General features: G+C 41.0%; 1 protein-coding gene across 2 annotated transcripts in view; it reads right to left on the bottom strand.

Annotated features, from left to right (window-relative positions):
- Window positions 1-7,820: 7,820 nt before the first annotated feature.
- PLEKHG1 (pleckstrin homology and RhoGEF domain containing G1) overlaps window positions 7,821-13,737 on the bottom strand; it is a 61,438-nt gene continuing 55,521 nt past the window's right edge. The window contains exons 16-17 of one of the 2 annotated variants that reach the window (XM_055000877.1): window positions 11,151-12,816; window positions 7,821-9,245 (exon numbers count right to left, since the gene is read on the bottom strand). In XM_055000877.1, coding sequence (XP_054856852.1) covers window positions 8,206-9,245; window positions 11,151-12,816 — 2,706 coding nt within the window. In that variant the 3' untranslated portion in view covers window positions 7,821-8,205. The remainder of the gene's footprint in view (window positions 9,246-11,150; window positions 12,817-13,737) is intronic. The other variant, XM_055000868.1, reaches the window with a different exon arrangement.

The raw sequence follows: 13,737 nt of genomic DNA, 5'->3' as shown, positions 1-13,737 counted from the left end.
TTTCCACTGGTGAAAGGAGGAAGGGCCTATAAAGTCTTAATGTAGCCCTTATCCTGTTCCTATGGTCCCCAGCATAGCTTTTTCAGACATCCTCTCCTGCAGCAGCAGCACACATTGTAGGATCTGACTCAATATAATCAGCTGCTGCATAGAGATATAACGAGGTATAAAGTGCTGGACAACAAGAGTTGCACTTAGTGTAACTGTTGTTCATTGATGTCTTCTGTGCAGGCATACATGGGACTGCACACACGCAGGCCTGCCGATCGGTGAGATTTTATAGCTAAAATCTGCTAGGGGGCGCACGTCTCTCCACTGCGCATGCACAGCGTTTCCCGCCGTGCATGCCACTAGGAGACGGCACCCCTTTACCCTCAGTTTCTCCTGAGTCGCCAGCCCAACAGAAGTATTGAAGAGGCACAGTGGGGCAGGAGGGAGGGTATGTGTGCCTGCACAGAAGACATCAATGAAGAACAGTTACGGTAGGTGTAACTTTGTTTTCATTGTCCATCTTCTGTGCAGTCCCACATGGGAGCCTCACAAGCTTCTTACCCCAGAGATGGGTATGTCTCTTATTGGAAGAGTGAGTGTAGCATAGCTTGTCCAAATGCTGATTCTCTCCATCACACCCAGGATGTGCTTTGTGAACGTGTCTGCATTACAGATGTCATGTATGGACACTCCTCTCATCAGTGCTGCGGACGAAGCCTGGGATCTCATAGAATGTGCCTTCACCTCTAAAGGGCAAGGTAAGTGTGCTGTTGTGTAGCATGTTTTGATGGCTAGTATTACTCATCTCACTATGGATTGTGCTGTAGCTGCCTCCCCTTTCTAAGGCCAGCATAGTAAATAAAAAGCTGTTTGTCTTTTCTAAATGTAGCTGTACAATCTAAATAGAACAAAATAGCTCTGCGCTCATCAAGTGTATGTAGTGCTCTCTCTGAATTAGATGAAGGTGTTGGGGAAAATACCGATAGTATAATGTCTTGAGACAAATGGAATTGGTCCGCTGCCTTGGGTTGAAACTTAAGGTCTCAGAACCACTTTGCTTTGATGTACCTTCAAAAAAGGAGGGTCGGATCTTAGAGCTGCTAGGTCACTCACCCTTCTCAAGGACATAACAGCTACAAGAAAGGAAACTTTAAGAGATAAGTGTTTCAAAGTGCAGCTTGCCAGTGGTTCAAAAGGTGAAAGCACAAGTCTAGCTAGCACTAATGGCAGGGACCATTGCAGAACTGTTTCCTTGACTGGTGGAAACAGGTTCTGTAAACACCTCAGAAATGATGCTATGTGAAAAAAAACATCTTCCCATCGATTTTAGGATGGAAGGCTAAAATGGCAGCTAAATAAACTTGAACTGATGAGTTAGAAAGGCCCTTATCCTTGAATGTTAGTGAAAATTCTAGTATGTCTGATAGTTGGGAATCAAAAGGATCTAATCCTTTCTGTCTGGCCCAAGTGCCAAACCTCTCCCATTTGAATGTGTAAGACGTTCTAGTATTTTCTCTTCTGGAATGAAGGACTGCTTCCACTCTGTCAGAAAGTGTTCCTGCCCTATTATGTGCCAAGCTGTCAGTCTCGTTCTGGATAGGTCATGATACCATACCCCGTGGTCGTGGGGAAGGTCTGGTTCTGATCCAAAATGAAATATTGAGCCCTTGGATAGATGCATCATGTGTTGGAACAACCTTACTGGCCCAGGAACCAAGGTTGCCTGGGCCAGTAAGGAGTTATCATGATTATATTTGGTTTGTCCCTCAGTATTTTGCTGACTGTCCTGGCAATCAGGGGAATAGCAAAACTTTGGTGCTTTCTGGTTCCCTTCTTTTGCAAATAGGTCTATGTCTGGGTAACCCCAATCCCTGAACACCTGTTCCAGATATGTGTTTTTCAGGGACCACTCATGACTCTCCGGGTTTAATCTGCTTAATTTGTCTGCTACTACATTTGTAGTGCCTGGTATATGTACAACCTACAGGACAATGTTTTGTTCCAATGCCCATTCTCAGATGAATATTGCTTTCTCGCAAAGTACTCTGGAAGTGGTGCCCCCTTGTTTGTTTAAATAAAACATGGTGGTACAGTTGTTGGTCAGCACCTGTACCCTCTTCTTTGTCATGGTATCTGTGAATGTGATAAGGGCATGATGAATGGCTCTCAGTTTAAGGACATTGATATGTAATTCCCTTTCTTGTTTCAACCACTTCCAGTGGGTGTCGAGCGAACCCCAGCAAGCACCTCAACCCACTGTTGAAGCATCTGTAGCTATGGTCCTGTCTCTGTGTTTCAAAATCATGGACCAATAGGAACCACAATTGCAGCTTACACATATGTAATTTAGCCATAGGTGTAACTGCTGTAGTAGCAGCCATGAGCCCCAGAAGGGTCTGGATGGTTAAGGCCAATTGGAACCTACAGCGGGTGGATTGTTTCGCTATATTCTTGATCCTGTTTGCTCTTTCTTGGGGTAAGAAGCCTCTATTATGTATGCTATCTAAGATAGCCCCTATAAATTGTGCCCTTCTAGAAGGGCCAAGCACAGATTTCTTAAAAGTTAACTACCAAACCTAGGTTTTTGCAGGTGTTAATCACCAAGCGCGCATGATGTTCCAGCATTTCAGATGACAAGGCTGTGATCAACCAGGTGTTAAGATAGGGGTAAATTGAACACCCTTATTTTCTTAAGTAGGCTGACACTATAGCCATACATTTTGTAAATACCCTAGGTGCTGTGGATAGATGAAAGGGTAATACCTGGTACCGAAAAATGTTGCTGTTGCAGATGAACCTCAGAAATTTTCTATGCATGGGGTGGATAGAGATATGGAAGTACGCATCTTTTAAGTCTAAGACTGCGAAGCCAGAGTTAAATGGAAGTAGTTGTAACCATTCTGAATTTCCAAGTATGTATATGTTCAAACCCAGGAGGTCTAATACAGGTCTTATACCACCATCTTTCTTATCCACCAGGAACATTCATGAGTAAAATCTCCCCAAAGGCTCACTGGTAGGGACCCTTTCTACTGCTTCTTTCTTTTGTAGTTTTGTCAGTTCTGTTAGTATTTTGTCTGAACAGTCATTTAGGGAAGAATCAGGAAGACTCGGAGCTGGGTAACTGGAAAACTCAATTTTATAACCAACTTCAGCAACTTTTAACACCCATATATCTGAGGTGATATTTGCCCAGGCTGCATAGTATTTAGTCAGCCTGTTTCCAAATGTGACAGGCTATTCTATGCCTAGTCAAAACTGTTTCTGCTGGCCTTGGGACTCTTTTCCCAATGGGGCCTGTTGCCCTAGACGGGGCCTATTAGCAGATCGTCTACATGAGTATTGCCCCTATTGGGATTGGTGTTTTCTCTACTGTGAATAGTGAGGACATGCTTGGTATGATTGATATTTGTAATGCTTGTTCTTGTATGGTTGTTGCAGGTGGTACTGGTACCATTGAACAGGTTGTTGCTTTGGAGGAATTACTCCATATGAGTGGGCCGTCTGTCTGTCTTTTTCTGCAAAAGATAGTTATCTGTCTTGGAGGAAAACATTGTCTGTCCCTCAAATAGCAGATCCTCAGTTTTGGCCCTCATCAGATGGAATTGATGAGCTACACAAAGCCTTCAATTACTGGGAAGGCTGCGTTAGTCATATTCCCAAGTAGAGATAACTGAATGACCTTGTCCTTGGGCTTTGGGTCCACTACCGATATCTCAATATCCAAAGAGTATAGATGGTAATCATCTGTAGGGGAAACTTGTCCTGTTCCCATCATGACCTTATCCAGTGAGGGATCAGATACAGGGCTTGGAATCCTTTTCCAGACTGGTTTTAATGCTTGGTAGAAGAAAGATGATCTTGAGATTTCATAATGCATCTTTGCATCCCTTGGTTGGTCAAAGCTAAGGCAGATGCTGTGGAGTGGGAGCCGTAAGGTTCGCCCAGTTCAATGCTGTATCTAACTGGCAGCGTAAGTTGTTATTGCCACCAGTCTTGGCATTCATGGGAGCAGCAGGGTTGTTTCTCATCATGGACCTCTGTCCAGGGCAGTTCTGTAGGTATCACTTCTTCCATTTCCCCCTCCTCAGCCAAGGAGTGGTACAAGAGAGGCCTAGAATGGAGGGATAGCATTTGAGGTCTGTCCATTATGATGGTCTCAACTTGTTTAGTATGTCTCTCCTTGGGCTTTGTCTTCTTGGTCTTCTTTCTTGGGGATTCCAGGAATTCGGGGACCCCCTGATCTATACCCTTCGGTGTTTTCTCAACTGGCTCACAGTTCTCAGTTCTTTAGTTCTGTAGTTTTCAGATCCGAAATCTTTGGATCCAAAGGTTGAGTTGTGGTTGGATCCAAGCGCCTCTTCTTCAGCTTTGCTGGCAGCACCGAGTTCGGTTCCAATCTCGAAGGCGAAGGCGATGGTAGTCGACAGGTCCAAGGAATCTTGATGAGGCTTTGTGTCTTGAGTGTATGATGTCGCTCTTGATTCCAAGACAGATCCATAACTGTTGGAACCAAGGTGGTCAATTGGGTCAAAGGACATCAGATCCAAGATGGGGATTTGGTCTCCGACACAGAGGACTGAGTTGGTGCAGCATGGTCCACACTTCCAGAAGCAGAGGGGAAAGTAATCTTGGGAATATGAGGCTTTTATAGCCCCTTCCCAGAGAGGCACCTTCAGCCTAATGGTTCTCTTGGCTCTAGCCTTAGGGGTACATTTGCAGCAATGTTCACAGGCCTGAACATTGTGTACTTCCCCTAGGCATTCTAGACAAATGGAGTGCTCATCTGTTTTTGTTATCTTTGTTGCACAAGTAGTGCAGCATTTAAATAATGCTTTTCCAGCCATTTCATTCACACTTTCTTTCTTTTATTCTTACTTTACAGATTACAGCAGAGCAGAAGCCAAGAACCTTCCTGGCCGGCGGTGAAGAAGGAACTAAGCGTTAAGGGGGTGCCGTCTCCCAAAGGCGTGCATGGTGGGAAATGCTGAGCATGTGCAGTGGAGAGATGTGCACCCTCTAGTGGATTTTAGCTATAATACCCCATCGATCGACAGCCCTGTGCTTGTGCAGTCCCATATGGAACTGCACAGAAGATGGACAATGAACACGGCTTGTTTGGGATCCATATGAACACGGCTTGTTTTGGATCCATATCCTGAGTTACTAATGTTTACTGTACCTGAGCTACCCCTTTCTAATTAGAAGCAATGCAAAAGAAAAGTACACAGATCAACTGCAACTTCAAAACTCTTATATTAAACAATATCTCAAACACTTTATTAAAACACACCGTAGAGTTTTGCTGCAAATAATTTTTTCCTAAGCAGCATTTACTTACATATATCCAGGTTTGGCATGCTTTCAACTCTGCTTTTAAGCATAACAAAATCAGAAAAAGTTTTATTTAAGAAGTCTTCTACATGTACATATATTTTTACATATTCCTTACAAAATGGGTCATGAAAAAGTGCAACATAGACGTTCTGTCTCCTAGCAATCAAATAAAATATTATCAAATGATATGCAGAAACTAGGAAATAGATACTGTGAATTTATTCAGAACAAGTGACTATTTTAAACTTTGTCCAATAGTAGTGGGCAGGTACTGCTATACTGAAAAGCATGAAAATTGCATGGTTGGATCATACCACTTTGCTCATCGAAATCTTCAGTGGAACTGAGCAGAGTAGAGGGATCTAGCCTGGTGCCTTCTACAGGCAATGTCACATGGTTACAACAAACCTTTCCTATGTTGTTCTAAACAGTTACAAATGTAACTTTTTCAAAAGAAGTGAGGAATCATCTTTTCAGACAGAAACTACGGACAGTGAAATAACATGACCAGCATGCAACACTTCACTTGGATCTTTCTGCTGCAATTTTTTTTTGCCAGTATTACTCCAGCTTCTCGAATAGCTGCATTTTCCCCCTGGTATGACACCTTTTGTGCTGTCTGCAGCAATCAATGGAGCAACGTGCTCAGGAAAGCTCTTGGGCAGGTGGCAAATGCTGTGTGTTCATGCTACCAAGGGAGTGGCAGTCTTACAAAGCAGTCACAAACTAACTCACTCTTTTGTGTAGCAAGAGACTCTCTGACTGTTACTTTTGATTTCATTCACATTTTTATTGCCCTGAGGCTGGATAACTGGATATTTTTAATAAACAAGAAAATTACTTATCTTTGTCATTTGTAGAAGGCTGTGCATCAAAACCTTCCTTCCTTCCCCAAGTTATATAACACTAAAGTAAATTGAACTTTCTAGAAGAGAACTTGGTAGAATTAGGAAATCTGCATTAGTTTCATTTTCTGCAGAAAGCTGCCTGGCATGGCTGACTGTTCACTTACCAAGTGCATATGAAGATTTCACACCTGGTGAATGTCGGCATTCTTTTGCTATCTTGGCTAAATGTTTTAGAAGCTGTATTTTATAAAATCTAGACTTTTTAAAGTTGGGAGTAGATTTCTTGTTACTGGCATTTTTTTGGCAAGTGGTAATAGAATGGTAGCAATACAGATTGAGCATACTAGACACATGATAGAGATAAGGTTGTGCTCTCTAAATCTAATTTTCTCATGAAGAGCTGAAAATCACAACTTCCTTTGCATTCTCAAAAACAGTTCAGTACTGTGTGAGTTTCAGCTACTTGCTTCCTTGCCAGAAAAGCTAAAAGTACACAAAACATCCCTTTAAAAGCTACATATTATAATTCTCTCCATTTGGCTCCGTTGGGTATATTTTATCAGATTAACAGAACTATTCTACTCATCCAAAGAGATCAAATGTGCATTTGATAATGCACATTATTTCTATTGTTACTATTTATAGTATTTATATTTTATTATATAAGAGGCAAACAGTGCTAATTTCAGTATTTTACATGTACGTTATTCCTCATCCATTACACTAGATGCAGGTTTAGTGCTAGGGGTTTCTACTGAAGGCAGCTTTGTACATAAGATTATACTAGTTTATGGTGGAACGGAAAGAAAAGCCCCAAATACTTGTAATAGTTGATACTACAAAAGCATTTGTAGTACACAGTTCAGCATAATTCAGCAACCACAAAATCTTCCACTTTCACTTCAGTAGAACAGTATATAGATGCCAGTTTGAGGATCGGAAGAGAATGACCCACAAAAGCGCAATCACTGATATTTTACAATTCGTGAAGGCCCCTGTGCTTTTGGCTAAAGTGAAATATGTACTTGAAGTGATGCATAAGAAAGAACCCCTGCCCAGTTAAACATACATCACTGTTTATTTCCTTCATCTGAAAACTGGTTATGTGTTCATGAAGTATTGTTTTCAAGTAATCCAAGCCAACGCTATGTCTCAGAAAGTATCATAACAGCAGCCTTGGCAATAGGAAATGACCACACATATCCATGGGATAAACGGAAGACACCACATCTTCAAGAACGGAATGTTTTCGGCATATTCAAATACAAGTAAACCAATCAAAGCTTCTTCAACTAAACCTCTTCAACTTAATGGGCCAGATTCACTCCATGCTGTGAAGTATATACCTATGCCTGAAAGGGGCCTTTTCTAGACAGGGAATTTGCCTTCTAGTTACTCTGCTAACTTGAATCTGAGAAAGATAAATTTGGAAATGCTGACCAAGTTGATCCCATATGTTCCATTTTGGTCTATATCACAATTGCACATTTTACTTCTCAAAGCTAAGTGGAAAACTGTTTAGCTGAGAGAAAGGGAGAAATCTTAACCCTAATGGAGTCCAATACCAGCACATCAGTCACAGTATTTCACATCTCAGTATAAAAAGATTTAAGTACAGCCTTGTAAGCAAGTAAACCTGAGATTATTTTATATACAACTAGTATAATGATAGATACACCACTGAAAAAATATGCAGCATATGACACGCTTTCCCGCCCCCCCCCCCCCGCTGTTTCAGAATTAGTGCTATTTCCCCAGCATTCCAGATTCTGACCTATCTGACTTGCTCTCATCCACACTGCCAAAATTTAAATAGAAGGAGAAATGGTAAAAGTGGATGCAAGAAAGAGGAATCCAGAATCCTTCCTGTCATGTATATGAGACACTAACCAGAGCACTTCCATTATCTCAGCAAATGGGGCTTGTATATTCTGAAGCAGACCTACCCTACTCCATTATATGCTGCCAGTACTGGCTATTCTCCTATAAATCAAAATTAAGACAGCATCATTAGAAGTTTCAGAAAATATCAAGCAAAGCTACTTGAGCTAAGACACTGAAATTTTTCCCGTAATGACTGGACAATATTCTGCTGATTTGGAGATGGAACTCTCCACAGATAGTCATTCAGTTTATCTGACTCACTATATGTGGTCAGGTAAGAGTCTGGCGGTTTGGTCATATTTCTGCCACCATGAGCTTCTGAAGGGGTAGACTGTGCATTTATCTTTGGATCTAAGAGCTTTGGATGGCCGTGGGAAGCCTCAAAATCAGACCCCTCATCTTCAGATTTTATTTCAACATAGTCATCATCCTCATCCCCATCTCCTTCAGTATCTTTGAAATTTGAAAAATAGTTCTGGGTTGCTATTTGCGCATTTGAGAGCGAGTGTCTGTTAACTCTAAGGACTTTTTGAGAGTCTTGCAGAATCATCTCTGAGCAGCTCTCGGGCATCTGCCTTGTCTCACCACACTCTGCAGGTCCCGGAGAGACTGTGGGCACAGATTCTTGATACTGGTCACAGATAAAGTTCCTACTCGAATACAAATGCTTCTTATCCTTTTCATGTGGATAATTCATTGGTTCTCTAGACCTGATGACTCCAACTGAGGATGACAATTGTGACCGAATGTATGTTTGTGCCTTTTCATTGCTTTCTTTTCTCTCCAAAGAGTTGTAAACATGGCTGTGGTGCAAGTTCTCTTTGTTGGGCTGACTTATGATGGCGCTCCATCTATGGGGAGGAGTCTGAAGGGAAGGCACTGAGCAGGCTGTTGGCAACTGTCTCATGATCTGTTTTGAACTCATCTCTGAAGGAGAGCTTTTAGACTTCAGGGGTGGTGTGCCTTCTGGCCAGGCAGAGAAATCAGAGAGTTCTCCATTACTGTAAGCTGAGTGCAAAATCCAATCCTCTGCTCTCAGACACTCAGCAGCTAATTGAGATGTTGATACTGGTGAGGAATATCTTACATTTGATGTTTCCTGAGAAGGGACTTTGTGTGTTTTGGGTGAGGTTTCCCTAAAAATAATCTGATCATAGAGTTGAGAGTATTCAGCAATTCTGGCACCTGAAAAGGAAAAGAGAGGACAACTGAAAAAATTGCACTGCTTAATGTACAAGAGCACAATATGAATGTTAAACTTAAATGTAGACGTCATTAAGGAAACTTGCAGCCCAATCAATTTTTAATCCAAAGAAATCCCCATTTACCTTAAAAAGGGATTTATTGCTGATTTCAATGTGATGTTGACAAGGCAAAATAACTAATCTATGGGAGTTTGCATTCATACACTGCCTTATTTAAACATGGCTGCTGCCCATGCAGAGCAGCTACAGGTGCTTTATTAGCATGGCAAAGCAGCACTCACCCAAACTACAGACCTCATTAAGCAAACCCAGCCACCCTGTTTAAACAAGACTTTTTGCCTCAGCATCATCAAGTTTAACTCGAGCCTATAGTTAAGAATGTGGGGATAGCCTTGGCGATATTTTCTGCTATGCTTGCATATCCTATGTTCTAAACATTTTCTCACCATCTTATTAAGCATCCTTACATGATGTTTACAGGTGGATTTGTAACTGGTTGACAGATTGCATCCAAAGAGTGCTAATTAATGGTTTCTCATCCTCTTGGAGAGGCAAGTGGAGTTCCTCAGGGATCAGTCCTGAGACCTGTTCAACATTTTTATAAATTATTTGGATAACAGGATAGAGGGAATGCTTATTAAATTTGTAGATGATACTCAGTTGGGAGGGGTAGCAAATATGGTCAAGGACAGAGTAAGGATACAGGATGAACTTGACAGGCTGGGAAACAGCTAAAATAAATAAAATGAATTTCAACAGATAAATGCAAAGTTCTGCATTTAGGAAGAAAAAATCAAATTTATAATTATAGGATGGGTGAGACTTGTCTTGACAGAAGTATGTGGACTAGATGACCCTAGAGGTCCCTTCCAACCCTATGATTCTATGATTAAATTGTGCATGATCAGGCTGTATACAGAAACATATTTACAAGCTACTGTGGTTGATCAACTAAAGTGTTAGATCTGGATATGTGACGAATTGGGTTTAAGTCCCCATTCACAAGGAAGCTACATGTTACATGATTCTTTTCCATTGTGGCTCTCCATCAGATAGAACCACTGCTGGTAGCTTTGAACTGATTGAAGTATCAGCTGGTGTTGGGGAGGGTCTTTCCTTCCCAGCCATCTGTCTGTTCAAAATCACCTTCTTCCCTAAGCTGCTTTTTTCTATGAAAGACAAAAGACTCAGGAACCCTATCTTTCATTTCTTAAGCATTTGGGAAAGGAAATTTTACTTATAGCAGAATGTCAGGCAATTGGGAAAAATAAGGCATTGGTGTATTCTTTACACAAGCAACAAGGAAAAAGAAAGGCAAAATATGACATTTCCCATATCAACTTATTAGTCAAATTGTTAGCAATGTAATTGAGTCAGTGGTGTGCAATGGTTAAAATGCTGGCCTAGAATGGGAGACCCAGGTTCAAATCCTCTCTCTGCCATGGAAGCTTGCTGGGTGATCTTGGACCAGTCACACACACTTGCTCTAAGCTACCTCACAGGGTTGTTGTGAGAAGAAAAATTGCAGAAATAAAAATAAAAAATTGTGAAATAAAACAAATACTGTCAAGGTTTCTCTAGTACAGCTATCAAAACATTACCTCTCTTCACTAATGAGTATAATGTATGACAAAGCTATGATTCTTGGGCATGTTCTTTGACCACAGATAATGTCCAGTTAGAGAGCCATTTGTTTAAGTCTACCCTAACTAGTATAAACAGAAGACAGATTTCATTCTTTACTCATAAAAAAGAACTATTTGCTCATATGCATGGATTTATTTTAGTCAGTTTAATCTGGGCTAAATCTGAGCAAACGCAATCTCATCCAAAGTATCCAAGAATTTTATTTATAAGAAGGGAAAAATAAAATATGGTATCATACCAATGGCAGGACCACCTTGTTTCTTTTCTTCCAAAATGGCTGCTAAGTCCTTGTGCCTCAATTTCTGTTGCCGGCTCAAAAGTTGTTCTTGCTCTGGACTTTTTACTTTCAAAAGCTGATTTGCTTTCTTAATTTTTTGACTATACTGTCTTGCCATCATGAAGACCCGGTTCTTTGTTTTATCCACAGCATCCAATTCACTGTCCCCACATTCTGTATTTGTGTTGCATAGAATGCGATGGGCAGATTCACTGAGGCCATTTACAAAAGCTACCTCATTGGAGAAGGAAGATCTGTTAAGACTTAACAGTGAATTTGATTTACATGATGCTGGCTCTTCAAACCTAAGGTTGGTTTCACTTAATCTGGCTACTCTGTTGGATGGAGTTTGGGGGAAAGCAGGTGTTTCTGGCAGTGAGAGAGTAGATAATGAGTATTCTCCATCTTCGTTTAATTCACAAGTAGTTCCAGTATGTGTATTATCTATGTCATCTTTAGAGACAGGAAAAGCTGCAAGAACATGGTCTCGTGTCTTTTCTTCATTCTTCTTGATGTAGTTCTCCAGATCATTCCAGATTTCATCTACCTCCTCTGATAGCTTATCTGCAGCAGATTTATGTGATAGAGAGTCAGAATTTGAGGAGCTATCCAGTAAATTCAGATAGTCATGATCTAATGGAACATAATGATACGGGCTTTCATCCTCACTGAACTGGAGAGACTCTTCAGAAACAAATTGTCGGAGATGGTCACAACATACAAAATCTGTTTCAAGGCCCAGAAAACTCCTGTGTTTGGAACACTTAAGATGGTCACATTTGAAATTAAGCAATGATTGTTCTGGGAGCAGGATGGTATCATAGATGTTCTCCTCACTTATCCTTAGATCATGAGAGCTTACAGATGGGGAGCTTCTCCCCAAGGCTTCCTTTCTGTTAGGAGGAATGGTGGTCCTGCTGTAAGTGGGCTGTCTTTTCTTGAAGGCAACTTCTTGGTCTTGGGTCTCATAAAGAGAGTCTCTAGCTGATCCTTGTGGAGTGTGATCAGATTCTTCCCTCCGAACCAGACCCATTAGTTTCAAATCTTCAAAACTTATATTGTCATAGACGTGATCTACATCATCAATTGTCAGTTCTTCTGAAGATTCTGGGTAAACCTGTAGATTGTCCATGTCAGACCTGGAATGCTTTATTTCACTCCAAGAAACATTTTGGCTAAGGTCATTTTTTCTATATCTTGTGGCACATGGAGAGGTTCTCCTTTCACCAGCACTGCTAGCCCGCCTCACAATTCTGTGAGAGTTAGAGCTGGAGGCTTCACTCTGATGAGCTAGTCCTACATGCCAACTGCAAGGACGAGTTGAAGGGACTCTCTCTTCACATGCAACTGGAGCTAAATTGGATGCAGATATGGATGGTACAAACATCTGATAATCATCTTCATCCTCTACCGTCTCTTGAGTAAGGCGTCTGCTAGGGAACAAGGCTTGCCGAATCTGATGGTCTGTCCAGATATTTCTTACAGCTGCTGTTCTTCCCAATATATTCATCATAAATGAGCTGTTTTGTGGTATGAACTCTCTAGATGTGTGACTGCCTCCTCCGGTGGAAAATGGAAGGCTGGTGTTCACCTGGGAGGATTCTTCAACTGCAGAATCTTGCAAGTTCTACAAAGATTGGAAATGCGAGCATATTGCTTATTTAAACTACAGGCTGCACATTGTTAAAATTACTTAAGACAGCACACAGCCGTAAATAGAACACTTACTGGTAAAACAGATAAAACAATTTCCTATTTAAAATATCTATAAACTTATTTAACTAAAATAAAATATTTATTTTATTTTTATTTTATTTTAGTTAATCTATTTCTTAATCTCTTCAGAAAATTGCTTGAGACCTCTAAAACCAGCATAAAAGGAAAATTGGGGGGTAAAATGGACATGAAAGGAATTAAACTAAAAGCCCTTGCAACTATAATTGTCTTTAGCTAGTCCCTATCCTGAGGATAAATAATTCTGCTATATCTGTGCCCCCCAAATCAGGAAGTCATACCTGCTACACAGACATGAAAGAATATCCACCCCCTCCACACACACACACACCCTGTGAAGGACAGTTGGAAGAATGCAAGGTCAGAGCAATGAATCATGCAGACACTCAGAAGGCAGCTTCTCTTGTAAGCATGCTGGGCTTGAAAGAGTTTATAATGGTTGGATTAAATTATTTATGATGGTGTATGACAATTCTGTCTTTATAGTGGCTAAGTATCAAGGAAGCTGTCCATCATCCACAAAACCATGAGCAGAAACTGGAAAGGCAGAATATAATAATTTAAAAATAAATATCCAATATATTTTGTTGTTTTAGCTCCTTTATACCCAACCTTTCCTGTTTTCCTTGCTAGGCCTTGCAAACTCTACTCATTGACCAGAGTTGCTTAATTTCCTGCCTGCTGGATTCCTTGGCCTACCATAATTCTTAGCTACCCCAATACCTTGAATTCTGCTTAAGGCTTCCTTGCCTGTCTACTTCCCAACTTCCCAACTACTTCCCTACTGTCTGCTTCCCAACTGGTCCATCTTGCA

Source organism: Eublepharis macularius, chromosome 1 (genome assembly GCF_028583425.1).
Source record: "Eublepharis macularius isolate TG4126 chromosome 1, MPM_Emac_v1.0, whole genome shotgun sequence".
NCBI lineage: Eukaryota > Metazoa > Chordata > Lepidosauria > Squamata > Eublepharidae > Eublepharis > Eublepharis macularius.
Note: the sequence above shows the minus strand (reverse complement) of the source record. Positions and strands in the feature narration are given on the sequence as shown.